Genomic DNA, 13,573 nt, shown 5'->3' on the forward strand with positions numbered 1-13,573 from the left:
TTGCAAGCACCCCTGGGATCATGTGGGCCGGCCCAACCAATAAAAGGGAATCCCCATTCATACTTATGGCAGTTCCGTACATACATAATCCCCATAAGTATGAGGATCACTTAAAAAATACACAAACATGAAATAAATTTTTAAAAACATTAAATATTTAAAATTAATTAAAATGTCATTTAATTAAATATTTTAAACAAAAATCTAATTTTTTGGGCGGGGGGAAATTTATATGTTTTAACGGGGCTAAAAATAAACTTAGCTTATTGGACAGGGTTTTTAATGTATAAATGAGTGCTAAAATTTTATTTTTCTATTTTTCAAAACTCTTATGCTGGTGAAAGCAGGCCTTAATCCTGCTTTTACCAGGCGTAAGAATTTCACGGGCATTCGTCCGGCGAAGTTGGGCAAATAGCACAATTCTCCGCCCGCAGAGGCCAATCTCCCGGGGATGCGAAGGATCTGTCAAGAAGATTCTAGACAGATCGCAAGTTCTGGGTTTTAGTGCATGTGCTTTGCCTGCCTAAACCCGGAGCTTGCGCAGCCCCTACGGGCGCATACACACCTCGTACGCACCCGTGGGGTCGCAAAATACGGCCCATTGTCCATCTGTCTGAAATGAAAACAGAAATGCTGCAAATATACAGCAAGTCTACAAGCATCTGGAAAGAGATTATCAAATGCATCATTTCTCTGATGAACAGTTTGTATCCTGAAATGTGAACATTTCTTTCTCTTGGCAGATGCTAACAGAGCTGCTGGGTATTTTGAGTGTTTTCTTTTTTATACTGTAGCGTATACAGTATTATGGGTTTATCTATATCTATATTATATTATTATTATTATTATTATATTATATTATTTTATATATATAAATCGGTACTTCTGTCATTCTGTCTATCTGTCTGTCTGTCTGTCATCGCGTGTGCGTTGCGGGTATGCACTCGAAAGTTACAGGGCGTACCTACGTGCGCGTTACCTCCAAAGAAAGCTTACGCTTCCGAGACGGTTTTAAGCGTATTTACGTTTCGGCCGGGCTAAAATTGCGCCCGCGGTATCCCAAAAACCTTCAACATTCCGCTCATTAGCATCTCATTATCCGCTCATTAGCGACAGAGTGACCTCGAGCTCGACCAATCGTACGCCGGGTTGCTGGCGTGTGCCGCCGGGCCAATCGGTGCGCGTGTGGCCGGGCTTTATCGTTCTGAACCGAGGTGAGTCGCCGCCATCTTGATTCCAAACTTTTCCTTTCTTTTTCCCGCTTTCTGCGTCTTAAAAAAAAACGTTGCTTTTAAAACACATAGGCCTAGAAATTCAGTGCCCTTAGCACCGATTTTGCGGCGCTAGAGGGCCTAGCGCTGCAATTGGCGCCGGTTCCTAAATTGCCTGGGGCCCTTCCGCGGCGGTAGACCGGTAGCGCTGCGCCGGCACCGATGACGTCATCGGTGTGCGCAGCGTCCCGGTTGCCGTGGTAACCCGGCCCCAAGCCGAAATTCAGTTGCGGCCGCCTCGCCAGTGGCAGCCGCAACTAAGACTCCGGCAAACGAGTGCTGCCGGAGTCTGCGCCGGCGCTTTAAGGAGGCGCGGCGGCCGGCCGCTTTCCCGCCGGCCGCCTGCCCGCAGCTCCCTCCCCGGACTTCTCCCCCCCCCCCCGCCCCCGGAACAGATGCAAGCCCGGCACTTGTCCGAGGTGCCGGGCTCATTTTTGAGGAGATTTGCGCGGGCCGCGGCCAGGTGCAGGCAGCTCCTCCTTAACGGAAGGAGGAGGCCTGCACTTCCCCAGCCTGCCGCACCGCATCGGGTGCCGCAGCGCCGGAATAGCGGCGCGAAACGGCAGTTAGCGCCCTTTTCCAGGCGCTAAGACCCTTCAGTAGCGCCGGCAGCCGTTTGGGCGTGGCGCCACTGAATTTTTGGCGCGCGCAGGGGACTTAGCGCCGGCACTAATTTCCGGCGCTAAAGCCCTGGCTAAGCCAAAACCCAATTTCTAGGCCTTATTGTTTTTAAAAAAAATGATTTAGAAAGTAATTAACTTATCTAATCTCATTAATTTTCCTACCTTTCCCCGTTTTTCCAGGTAGGCCTAGAAGCCTCGGCGTCTCCTCCGCACCCACGCCCGAGCTAGGCACCTCCAGGCCCCACTCGAAGGCTGGAGGGCCGAGCCTCAGCCCAGCGCCGCTAGGGTGCGCGCGCAGCAGGAGCTGAGACGTCTCTCTCTGCCGGGGCTTGCTGAGCGTCCAGCGTTACCCTGGCAACGGGCGCAATCGGCGGTCTTCACCTCGGGGGGAGGGGTGGGGCGGCCGCGACCCTCGGGGGGGGGGGGGGCCGCGACCCTCGGGGGGGGGGCCGCGCGCGCAGCAGGAGCAGCTGAGACGCGGCATCTCTCTCTCTGGCTTGGTCAGCGTCACGGTTGCCCTGGCAACCGGGCCCGCCGGCCGAGAGAGACGCGGCGTCTCAGCTCCTGCTGCGTGCGCAATCGGCGGTCTTCACCTCCGGGGGGGCGGGGGCGCGACCCTCGGGGGGGGCGCCCGCCGCCCTCCCTCCCCTCCCTCCCCCCCGCCCTCCCTTCCTCCCCCCCCGCCCTCCCTTCCCCTCCCCTGCCCTCCCTTCCCCCCCTCCCTCCCTCCCTTCCCCGCCCTCCCCCTCCCCTCCGCCCTCCCTTCCCCTCCCCCTCCCTCCCCCCTCTCTCTTCCCCCCACCCCTCCCCTCCCTCTCTTCCCCCCAGTCGCTCTCTCTCTTCCCCCCAGTCGCTCTCTCTCTTCCCCCCCAGTCGCTCTCTCTCTCTCTCTCTCTCTCTCTCTCTCTCTCTTCCAACAACAACATGCCCTCGAAAAAGCCTCGGCACCGCCGGGCACTTCAGCTAGTAATACATAAAATAGACAGTAATAGTGTACGTTATACAGAACTAACCCTAGTACTCTAACCAGCCTCAACCCAGGAACGTTTCTGTTCCAGCCTTGTCTCAGCAATGCCTGTGCTTTTAATTTTGGCTCTAAGAATGTCTGCACTCCAGGCCTTAGCTTAGATGATTGTGAATGGCCAAGTGAAGGTCCTTTGACAGTGCGAAAACTCTCTGGGCAGTGTTACACCAATAACTGTTTCAGCATGAGTTACAAATTCACCAATGAAGTAAAGAGCAAAAGAATCTATTTAATAATCATGTAAATAATTGAAATAAGGAAGGTCTTGCGGAGGGAGGAGTGACAAATAAATAAATAAATAAATAAATAAATAAATAAATAAATAAATAAAGTACTTTCTTCTTAAGCAAATACTGCAAAACTACTGTAGGAAGTACACCAAAGAATTATCAGGTAAATAACTCAAAATACAATGCTTGGGGAGGGAAGATCAAACAAAGTGGCTTGCATTTTAAGCAAGTTTTGTACAGTTGTAGGTAAATAGTATTACAACTATAATATATGCAAGGCCTCTCTTTTCAAATATTAGTGGGCATATAATATTTTTTTCTTCATGTCAGTCATGTGATTCATTGCTTCAGTAAATTAGTGAATGATGGGTGAACTGCTGTGATGTTTAACTTGCACCGAGACTGTGGTAAACATCTGAAACTGCATGCTAGGCCGCCGACTACCTGCGAGCAATGCCACAGGACCTATTCGCCGGAAGCCAAGCACAGGCAGTGCAAAGAGCGCACGTCAACCCAAGCACCCCACCCACCCGCCCCTTCAACCACCGTCTGCCCCAGCTGTGACAGAGACTGTAGGTCCCTCATTGGACTAATCAGTCACCTGCGAACTCATTTTTAATGTGGAAGCAAGTCATCCTCGATTCCGAGGGACTGCCTAAGAAGAAGAAGAGGACCTATTAGTATCTATTACATATGGTACGTTTTGGCACATAATGCAATAGGTAGTAGGTGGACAATCCTGGTCACTTGTATGATAGAATCATAGAATGTTACAGCACGGGAGGAGGCCATTTCGGCCCATCGTGTCCGTGCCGGCCAACAAAGAGCTATCCAGCCTAATCCCACTTCCCAGCTCTTGGTCCGTAGCCCTGCAGGCTACAGCATCCCAAGTGCACATCCAAGTACTTTTTAAATGTGGTTAGGGTTTCTGCCTCTACCACCCTTTCAAGCAGTGAGTTCCAGACCCCCACAACCCTCTGGGTGAAGAAATTTCCCCTCAAATCCCCACTAAACCTTCCACCAATTACTTTAAATTACTTTAAATCTGTGCCCCCTGGTTTTTGACCCCTCTGCTAAGGGAAATAGGTCCTTTCTATCCGCTTTAATCTAGGCCCCTCATAATTTTATACACCTCAATAAGGACTCCCCTCAGCCTCCTCTGTTCCAAGGAAAACAGGCCCAGCCTATCCAGTCTTTCCTCATAGCTAAGATTCTCTACTCCGGCAACATCCTTGTAAATCTTCTCTGTACCCTCTCTAGTGCAATCACATCTTTCCTGTAATGTATTAGTTTCCATTGTCATTGCCTAGAGATAAAATATTTCTGGTTTTATCTAATACTTAACTGTTAACTGTTAACAGTACAGGTACACGATCCCTTATCCGAAAGCCTTGGGACCAGCTGAGTTTCGGTTTTCGGAATGTTTCGGATTTCAGAAGGTATTATTATAAGACTGGGAAATTTGTATTTAATATAAATTTTAAAAGTTCAGGCTACCTCTTGCGACTGTTCCGTGTCTCATTCCCCTTCCTGCTTCTCTGGAAAGCCGGATATCGGCTGACTCCTACTAAGCTGGCCCGCAAATCAGGTCGGGGGTCGGGGGAGAAAAGACTATCGGACGGGCCGCGGTTCAGGTCGGGGGGGGTCGTCGGGGGGGGGGGGGGGGGGGAGAAAAGAATATCGGACGGGGGGTCGGGGAGAAAAGAATATCGGATGGGTTGCGGTTCGGTTCGGGTCGGTGGGGGGGAGAAAAGAATATCGGACGGGCCGCTGTATTGTTGGGTTCACTCTCCCGGTACCTCCTTCACACTGCCCGGCTCGGCCTGCAATCTCCTACCCAGGAGGGAACTCTGTGACCCTCTGCCCTGCTCAGCGTAAGTCGTGCGCCACTCTGGTCATGTCGTGCGCACGACTTACGCTGAACGAAAAAACTTTCGGTTTTTAGAGGTTTTCGGAAGTTCGGATAAAAGGATAGTCTACCTGTAGTACATTTTGTAACCTTACGTGATTTCTATTACTACTGCGCAACTATTATATCTACAATCTGGCAAAATATAGAAAATGAAAAGTAACAATTTGCAATAGTTTACATCTTTCAAAATAGCCCACTACAATTAAAAATATGCAAGAAAACAAGCTACTGAAAAGTTTTACTGATATTTCACTTCTGAACTAGTAGTAGGTGAATTAAACTGTGGTAAACAGGGTATTCATTAAACAGGAAGTGACTAACATTCATGGTCCCTCGTTGCCCTCCCTCTTTCCTTCACAGGTTTCCAATTCTTTACATCACTGGCTAGTCACAACCATATTAAAATATCATCATACAATGAATTGTACTAATGAGCAACTTTTAACATGCCAGTGTCTGTAGTGTTGGTGAACATTGATATTGACCAGATCCTGAAATGGAAAAAAGGGAGCTATTTTCACTAGGGTAGGATTTTATTTATTTATTTTAAAACATAACCAGAGAAAACTTCACAGTGGTAGTTTCTGTTTGCCTGATATGGAATGCACATTCTCTTCCTGTAACAAAATAAACCCACTTATCTAGAGCCACAAAGTTGACAAGAACAAAAGCTTAGGAAAGCCAAGTATGCACAGGGGTACTGTTGGAGTTTAACAATCTAAATCCACACATCCTACCAGCACAGAGCACTGATACGCTTCCTACTGCTTGTCCAGCCACAAACATCATCCCCGTTGCAGCATGGTTTGTAGGGTTATCTGGTGCGAAGAGGGAGGAATATCAGCTTGCAATGACAGTTCTGCACCTCTAGATTCTATTAATGAGCCAGGCTGGGTGGTCAAACGATCATCAACAATGCACTGAAGTATTGTTGACCTGCCTTGCTCACATATTAGATTACTAAGTATGTCATGAAATGTTCATCAGGTGTGTGATCCTGGAGCCAACCTCCCTCAAAGAGATCTGACTTACCTCCCACTCAAAGAGGATGGTGACTAGTTGATCATTAGACAACTGGCAGGTGTGAGTATGAGCACTTCCTGAAGAGGCCCAAGAAGACTACTGTAAAGTTTCACATTTTACACACATTTTGCTTTGTCTTACTAAGTAACATTTCCATTTGAAAGTACCAATATGCCCCTCAAAAAGAAATCTTCACATTATAAGAACATTGCCTTTTTAGAAATGTATCTATAAAACTAGTCACCGTGTTCCAAGCACAATTCATTAAGTGAAGTGCTTGGAGAAATTTCTACAAAATGATAAGATGGTATAAATACTAATGTGTTTTTTCTTCACATGGTTAGTTGATTCCAATATATCTTTAGCAAAAAACAGGCCTATATCTTGGGCAAAGTAGCAGAGATGAAGAAAAAGATAGGTAACAGAATAAAAATATTTAAATGTAAAACTTTATTAGGTGTCAGCTGTGGCTCAGTGGCAGCACCCTTGCCTCGGAGTCAGAAAGTCATGTGCTCAAGCCCTACTCCAAAGGCTTGAGCACATATTCCACACTGACACTCCAATGGAGTACTGAGGGAGTGGGCAGGTTCTGTCTTAGGGATGAAATATTAAACCAAGGCCTCGTCTTCCCTCTCAAGTGGATTTAAAAGGATCCCATGTGACTATTTGAAAAAGAGCAGGGAGTTCTCCCAGCGTCCTGGCTAACATTTATCCCTCAACCAACATCACTAAAACAGATTATCTGGTCATTTAACTCAATATGGTTTGTGGGACCTTGCTGTTTACAAATTGGCTGCTGTGTTTCCTTACATTGCAACAGTAACTATACTTCAAAAGTACTTCATTGGTTGTGAAGCACTTTGGGATGCTATGAATGATGCTATACAAATGCAAATTCTTTCTTTCTTATTTTCATCGAAAAGACAGTTTCCATTATAATTGACCAGAGAAAAGTAAGTCGCAATAATCCTAGCTTCTTGCTTGATTTTATTATTGAACAGAACACTTACCATCTTCCTGGTTATGCAGATTCTGCGGACTGTGCATTCTTTCTTCTTGACTGGGGCTTAAATCAGAGTTCACACACTGGTCAGCTGAAATCCATGTGGTGTCACTCATATCAAAATCATCGCTGCTCACTGAACTTTCATCCTACAAGAGAAAATTCATTCATGACTACCAACATCTGATGCTTAAGCCCAGCTACATTTCATTGAATGTTGTCAGTGTGCACAGGCGTACACAGTATATGCAAATGCGTACACTTTTGATCCCCTGAGGTGGAAAATCAACCGTGGGGAGTGAGTTCACACTACCCCTTGGAAATTCCTGCCAGCGGTGAACACTCTATTTCCTCGAACAATGCAGCAATGGGACCTGCCGTAAACTGTTCATCAGGAGAGTAGAGTGCCTCTGTGAAGCAGTGAGATGAGCGGGAGATGTGATACAAAGTGCCTCGCAGAGTGGGTAGAGATTTTAGGGAAGAGTGCCTCTGTGAACTAGGTGTAGGGAAAAAGAGTGCTTTTATGAACTGGAGGGGGACAGTGTCTCCATAAACTGGGAGGAGTGAATCTGTGATGAAAGGGACTGTCCGGGTAGCTTTTGGGGAAGGTGATGGTCTGATTTGTCTGTTGAATATAAATAAATCCAAAAGTCACTTCTTCTTCCTATTTTTAGATTAAAAATCAATTAACTGAAGCTAAAAAAAAGTGTTCCGAATTAAATGGAATGTAGCACTTATAATGTAAAAATTCAAAATTATAAATGGGCACAGAATGACGAGGGGGAGGAGAGCATATTTATAAACCGTGCGCATGTGTACATTTGCTAGCTACAGCTCTCTCTAAGCACTCATCTTATTCACCTCAGCGTTTGAGAAAACAAATTTGCCTTCAAGTGTTTTACATTTCCCACAGCATTTCAACAAGATTTCCAAACTATGTTAAAATAACTTGCTGGCCTAAATAACTTTGTAGCCTTTCATAACCCCTCCTTAACTCTCAAATATAGCATACCACATTAAAAAATACTTTAATAATCCAATATTAGAAGGAGTTTAAAAGGGAATCTTCCTATGTAATATTGCTTAATCTCCTTTCTTGAAGAAGTATGTTCTCAACAGTAGCATGAACATATAAATAGCACCATGCTACTCATTTTCATATCTCCCCAATGTCTTATGACCTGGGACATTTCTAAGGGGATAAATTACATTTCTGTTTCAAGAAATAGATATAACAAACATTTAAAATGTGTAGTAGTTAAATTGTTGCAATTCCAATCATTCAGCCAATCGTAAAGGTATCTTATGGTCTACAACATGGAGGATTCAATTGGTTTGCTTATTGCCATCATTGCCCCCTTTTCTATGTAAGTAATGACAGACATTAGTGTTCTGAGATCAAGCTTCTCTAGAGACAGGTTAGACAGACTTAAAGAACCTTCATATAAATGATGCATCTTTTCAGTCTATTGGTATTTATGCCCAGATTGCTATGGTAATACAATAACTGTATATAAATGGGCACCACAAGCCCCTTTCTCAGAGCAATGTCTTTCATAATAGACAAAAGTTAAGATATGCAAAACCAAATCTTAAAGCCCTTCATTGCTCCAATGGTAATGCAGCAATTAAGGTGCTCTGTTCACAACCGTGCTTATGTATTTGAATTCTATGGCTGTCTCACTCTCCATTCTGCCAACCATATTTGTCACTTTTCAAACTTTTGAGTTAGGTGCTGAGAGCTCACCTGGCAATAGCAAAAAACATCACATCAGGTAGAGGAGGAAAAAAAAATCTAGTGAAATATGTCTCGCTCCAAAACAAGCACAACTTTTGGCTGAATGAATTGGGGCAATGCATTGCGCAGAAGTTTGTGATTATTCTCTTCTCACCAAGTTGAAGACTGCACAGGGCCAAAAATTTCTAAGGCAGAAAAACATGGGAAACATATAACCAAAAAAAACCAAAGAAAATCTAACCTTCCTACCCCACCTTTTGGTTGTGACCTGCTGAATGCCACCCACGAAACACTACAAGACCTGGGCCTACTACAGCAATGTCCAGACTTTTGTCACTTCCATCGATGTCATCAAGTTCCACACTGCTTTCAGTGGAATCAAGTAAACAAGGAAAGTTATTTTTTTTTTAAATGTAAACTACTAAAATTAAATTCCATTTTGAGGCATGCAATGAAATGTAGAATAGCAGAGAATGAATAATAGAAAATCAGTGAGCTAACTGTACCAACCCTGTCGAATTCACTCATAATTTTATGCAGTCAGGTCATTCATTGAATATTTTTAGTACAATGAATATACTGTACTGAAGGGCCTGACACATATACACTGAATACATTGTATTGAAAGACCTGACACAGTATATCCTCAATTTCCTCACTGTGTCTACACCCTACAGAATTTCTCTAACTATATACTGTATGTATATGCTAGTTGCCAAGAACATGCTCTGTTAATATGCTTAGACAACTTCAAAACATTATCTGTAAGCAGCAAACTATGTCTCTCGCACATACACATGCACACATCCCAATTTGTTAGGAATCATTAACAACAATCTCAGTCCAGTCGCAGCTAGCAGTCACATTCTTTATTGCAAGACTGCCAAAGAAAACCCCTCCACAGACTGCTTGGCAGGTTGCCACTCAAAGTACTGTACTTAACTCTTTCACTAGAAATCAGTCCAATGCTCAGTGTACAATTCCCATTTAACATAACAGGAATTCTTGAAATGATTAGGATTGCATGAGTTATTGGACAGTTCAATTATGTTCTGTAGCATGTTTACATAAGCCAATTTTGGTGGATAATTCAAAGCAGATTGCAACATGTCACCACCCACCTATTTTAAGGGTTATCCTTGATTTTTTTTCCCCCTTCTGGTCTCTCACGTCATTCATCTCCTGTAACAGAGGAGCAGGCAGATGCCCTGCTTCCAAGCTTCCTCTATGCCAATCTTGAGCTGGTTAGTAAGAGGTGCATGGGAGCATGCTCCAACACTGACTCTTCTTTTGATATTTCCTCATACCCTATAGCAAAGCACATGGGCTCCACTCAGTATTTCCTTTAAACAATAGGAGCGAGATCAGGAATTCAGCAGAGTGGAAGAATTAAAGCTATATTCTACACTTTATGACGCCACGTGTTGCTGCTCCAATAAGCTATGCCACTATCAAACCAAACCATCCACCTTCAACAACTATTGTTTGGGGTGAGAAAATCACACTGAAAGACTACAACTTCTATGATTGATGTGACAACATTCAAAAGAACAAAAATAGCACTTTTCAGTTTAAATCGTTTCAATTTGTCACATTCAGTCAGGTTGCAGGTTCAAAGCCCATTCCAGAACTTGCGTGCGTAACCTAGGCTGACACTTCAGTCCAGTACAAAGGAAGTACTGCTGGAGGTTTTGTTCTTTGAATGAAATATTAAACTGAGGCCCACCTGACTGTTCAGGTGGGCATGGAAAGTCCCATGGCACTATTAGTAGAACAGCAGGGAGTTCTCCCAGTATCCTGGCTGGCATTCCTCCTTACACCAACACCACTTAAAAAAAACAGATTAACTAGTCCTTTATCTTACTGTTTGTGAGATTTTGCTCTGTGCATTAACTGCTGCATTTGCCAACATAACAAGAATGTCTACACTTCAAAAGTAATCCATTGGTTGTGAAGCACTTAGATGCCCTGTGGACACAAGGCGGTAGACATGTGCTGGGTTTTTTTCTGATTAACTCTAATTAAACTTCCTTAACATTATCTAATAGAAACATAGAAACATAGAAGATAGGAGCAGGAGTAGGCCATTCTGCCCTTCGAGCCTGCTCCGCCATTCAATGAGATCATGGCTGATCATCCAAATTCAGTACCCTGTCCCGGCCTTCTCCCCATATCCCTTGATCCCTTTAGCCTTAAGAAATATATCCAACTCCTTCTTGAATATATTTAATGAACTGGCCTCCACCGCCCTCTGTGGCAGAGAATTCCACAGGTTCACCACTCTCTGGGTGAAGAAATTCCTCCTCATTTCAGTCCTAAATGGCTTACCCCTTATCCTTAGACTATGACCCCTGGTTCTGGACTCCCCGGCCATCAGAAACATCCTTCCTGCATCTAGTCTGTCCAGGCCTGACAGAATTTTATAGGTTTCGATGAGATCCCCTCTCAATCTTCTAAACTCCAGTGAGTATAAGCCTAATCGACACAATCTCTGATATTTGATATGGCAACCGCTCATCTCGAAAGACAATGGTGTAAGCAACAAGCAGTTCAGTTTATTTGCCAGGCTGCAACATCAGGAGTGGCTGCAACATTTTGAGCGACAGTCCTTGCCACAGATGGTGCATGCGTAAATCACAGGACCATATTTATGGTGTTATGTAAGATGGGGTAATACATAAAAGACAGGTACGGATTTCATGAGTTAGACCATCTACTATTAACCTGATTAAAAATGTTTCCTCTACTGTACAATGTAAGATGTGGACAAAAACACAACTTGCATTCAGTTACAATGAAAAACAGATGCTGACTGATTAATGATAAATAGGTGATGACAAGACTGCATTGGTAAAGTGCATACGCTGTTCAAGTGATTTGTTTCCTAGTCCCAATGCAAGTTAATAACATTTAAGTACAGGCTACTTAACACAAAAAAACAAATCTGATAACAGCAAGTTCAGTTTAAGGGCAAGTTCCATCCATTTTATTTCCTCCATTCATTTCTATGGCACTGTAATAATGTTCTGTGATAAGCAAACATTTCTGCTTTTACCCTAATTTTCAGCTACTGGTTGATCAAAGGTGTGTTTTTTGTTTCTAGGGTTGTATCATTTAATCGCCTGTAGTGCTTCATGTTACTACAATCAAAGCCGCAGAGTTTTAGTAGTTTATTCATAGAGGCAAAAAAAGACAACCGATTATCTTTCTAGTTTTTACCCTATTACAGCACAGCCCTCTGTTTTACTTCCTCTTGTAATCAATAGTTTTAAAACCCAAGCTGTATTTCACCCAACCACTACTCTTGATGTTGTTCAATGTCTCTCCTGTTTACTTTCAACCTGGTGATGTCTTGTAATATTGGTCTTGGCCTTTCACATTGGCTTCCTAATAAATTTACCGGGACTTTCCTTGGTGAGACATCTAATAAAATTCTGATTTAATACAAAAAAATTGATCAGGTATTGCAGCTAACTTATAAATCAATAAAGAGCTGTTTACAACACGTCATCAAGTTCTGGACCAATCAGTAACAGTGAACTTCTGATAAGAAAGATTTTGATTCAGAAGCCTTTGTTCTTTATTTTTATATTACTTACTTATTATGTGAAACTGGGTGTATAACTGCATCTCCACACTAGAATAACTAAAAAGTAGAATCTTATGTTCATTGGATGTGAAGTACATTGAAACGTCCTGAGAGACATGATAGTACACTAGATGAACAATGGGCTGTCTTTAAAGAAGAAATAGTTCAGGTACAGTTGAGGTACATTCCCACTAGGGGAAAAGGCAGGGCAACTAAAGTCAGGGCTCCCTGGATGACGAAAGAGATAGAGAATATAATGAAGCAGAAAAAGAGCGCGTATGACAGATGTCAGGTTGCAAATGCATCTGAGAATCAGGCTATATATAAAGGTCAGAGGAGAAGTGAAAAAGAAAATAAGAGGGGCAAAGAGAGGGTATGAGAATAGAATGGCTTCCAACATAAAAGGTAATCCAAAAGTCTTCTATAGGCATATAAATAGTAAAAGTGTAGTAAGAGGAGGGGTGGGGCCGATTGGGGACCAAAAAGGAGACCTATGCATGGAGGCAGAGGGTATGGCTGAGGTACTAAACGAGTACTTTGCATCTGTCTTCACCAAGGAAGAGGATGCTGCCATAGACATAGCAAAGGAGGAGGTAGTGGAGATACTTGGTAGGATAAAAATTGATAAAGACGAGGTATTAGAAAGGCTGACTGTACTTAAAGTACTGTAGATAAGTCACCAGGAGCGGATGGGGTGCATCCTAGGATGCTGAGGGAATTGAGGGAGGAAATCATGGAGGTACTGGCCATAATATTCCAATCCTCCTTAGATACGGGGGTGGTGCCAGAGGACTGGAGAATTGCAAATGTTACACCATTGTTCAAAAAAAGGTGTAAAGATAAACCCAGCAACTACAGGCCAGTCAGTTTGACCTCGGTAGTGGGGAAGCTTTTAGAAACAGTAATCAGGGACAAAATTAACAGACACTTGGACAAGTGTGGGTTAATTCAGGAAAGCCAGCATGGATTTGATAAAGACAAATCTTGCTTAACTAACTTGATCGAGTTCTTTGATGAGGTAACAGAGAGGGTTAATGAGGGTAATGGAGTTGACGTGGTGTACATGGATTTCCAAAAGGCGTTCAACAAAGTGCCACATAATAGGCTTGCCAGCAAAGTTGAAGCCCGTGGAATAAAAGGGACAGTGGCAGCATGGATAC

The 13,573-nt window shown here is 43.7% G+C and overlaps 1 protein-coding gene across 6 annotated transcripts in view; it reads right to left on the reverse strand.

Moving 5' to 3' along the window:
* nol4lb (nucleolar protein 4-like b) overlaps positions 1 to 13,573 on the reverse strand; it is a 344,616-nt gene that overhangs the window by 272,908 nt on the left and 58,135 nt on the right. For all 6 annotated transcript variants that reach the window (XM_086005529.1, XM_086005527.1, XM_086005530.1 and 3 more), the window contains one exon: positions 7,094 to 7,235. In XM_086005529.1, coding sequence (XP_085861655.1) covers positions 7,094 to 7,235 — 142 coding nt within the window. The remainder of the gene's footprint in view (positions 1 to 7,093; positions 7,236 to 13,573) is intronic.

Source organism: Somniosus microcephalus, chromosome 13, assembly GCF_052327205.1.
Source record: "Somniosus microcephalus isolate GS21.2 chromosome 13, FLI_Smic_1.0, whole genome shotgun sequence".
Taxonomy (NCBI): domain Eukaryota; kingdom Metazoa; phylum Chordata; class Chondrichthyes; order Squaliformes; family Somniosidae; genus Somniosus; species Somniosus microcephalus.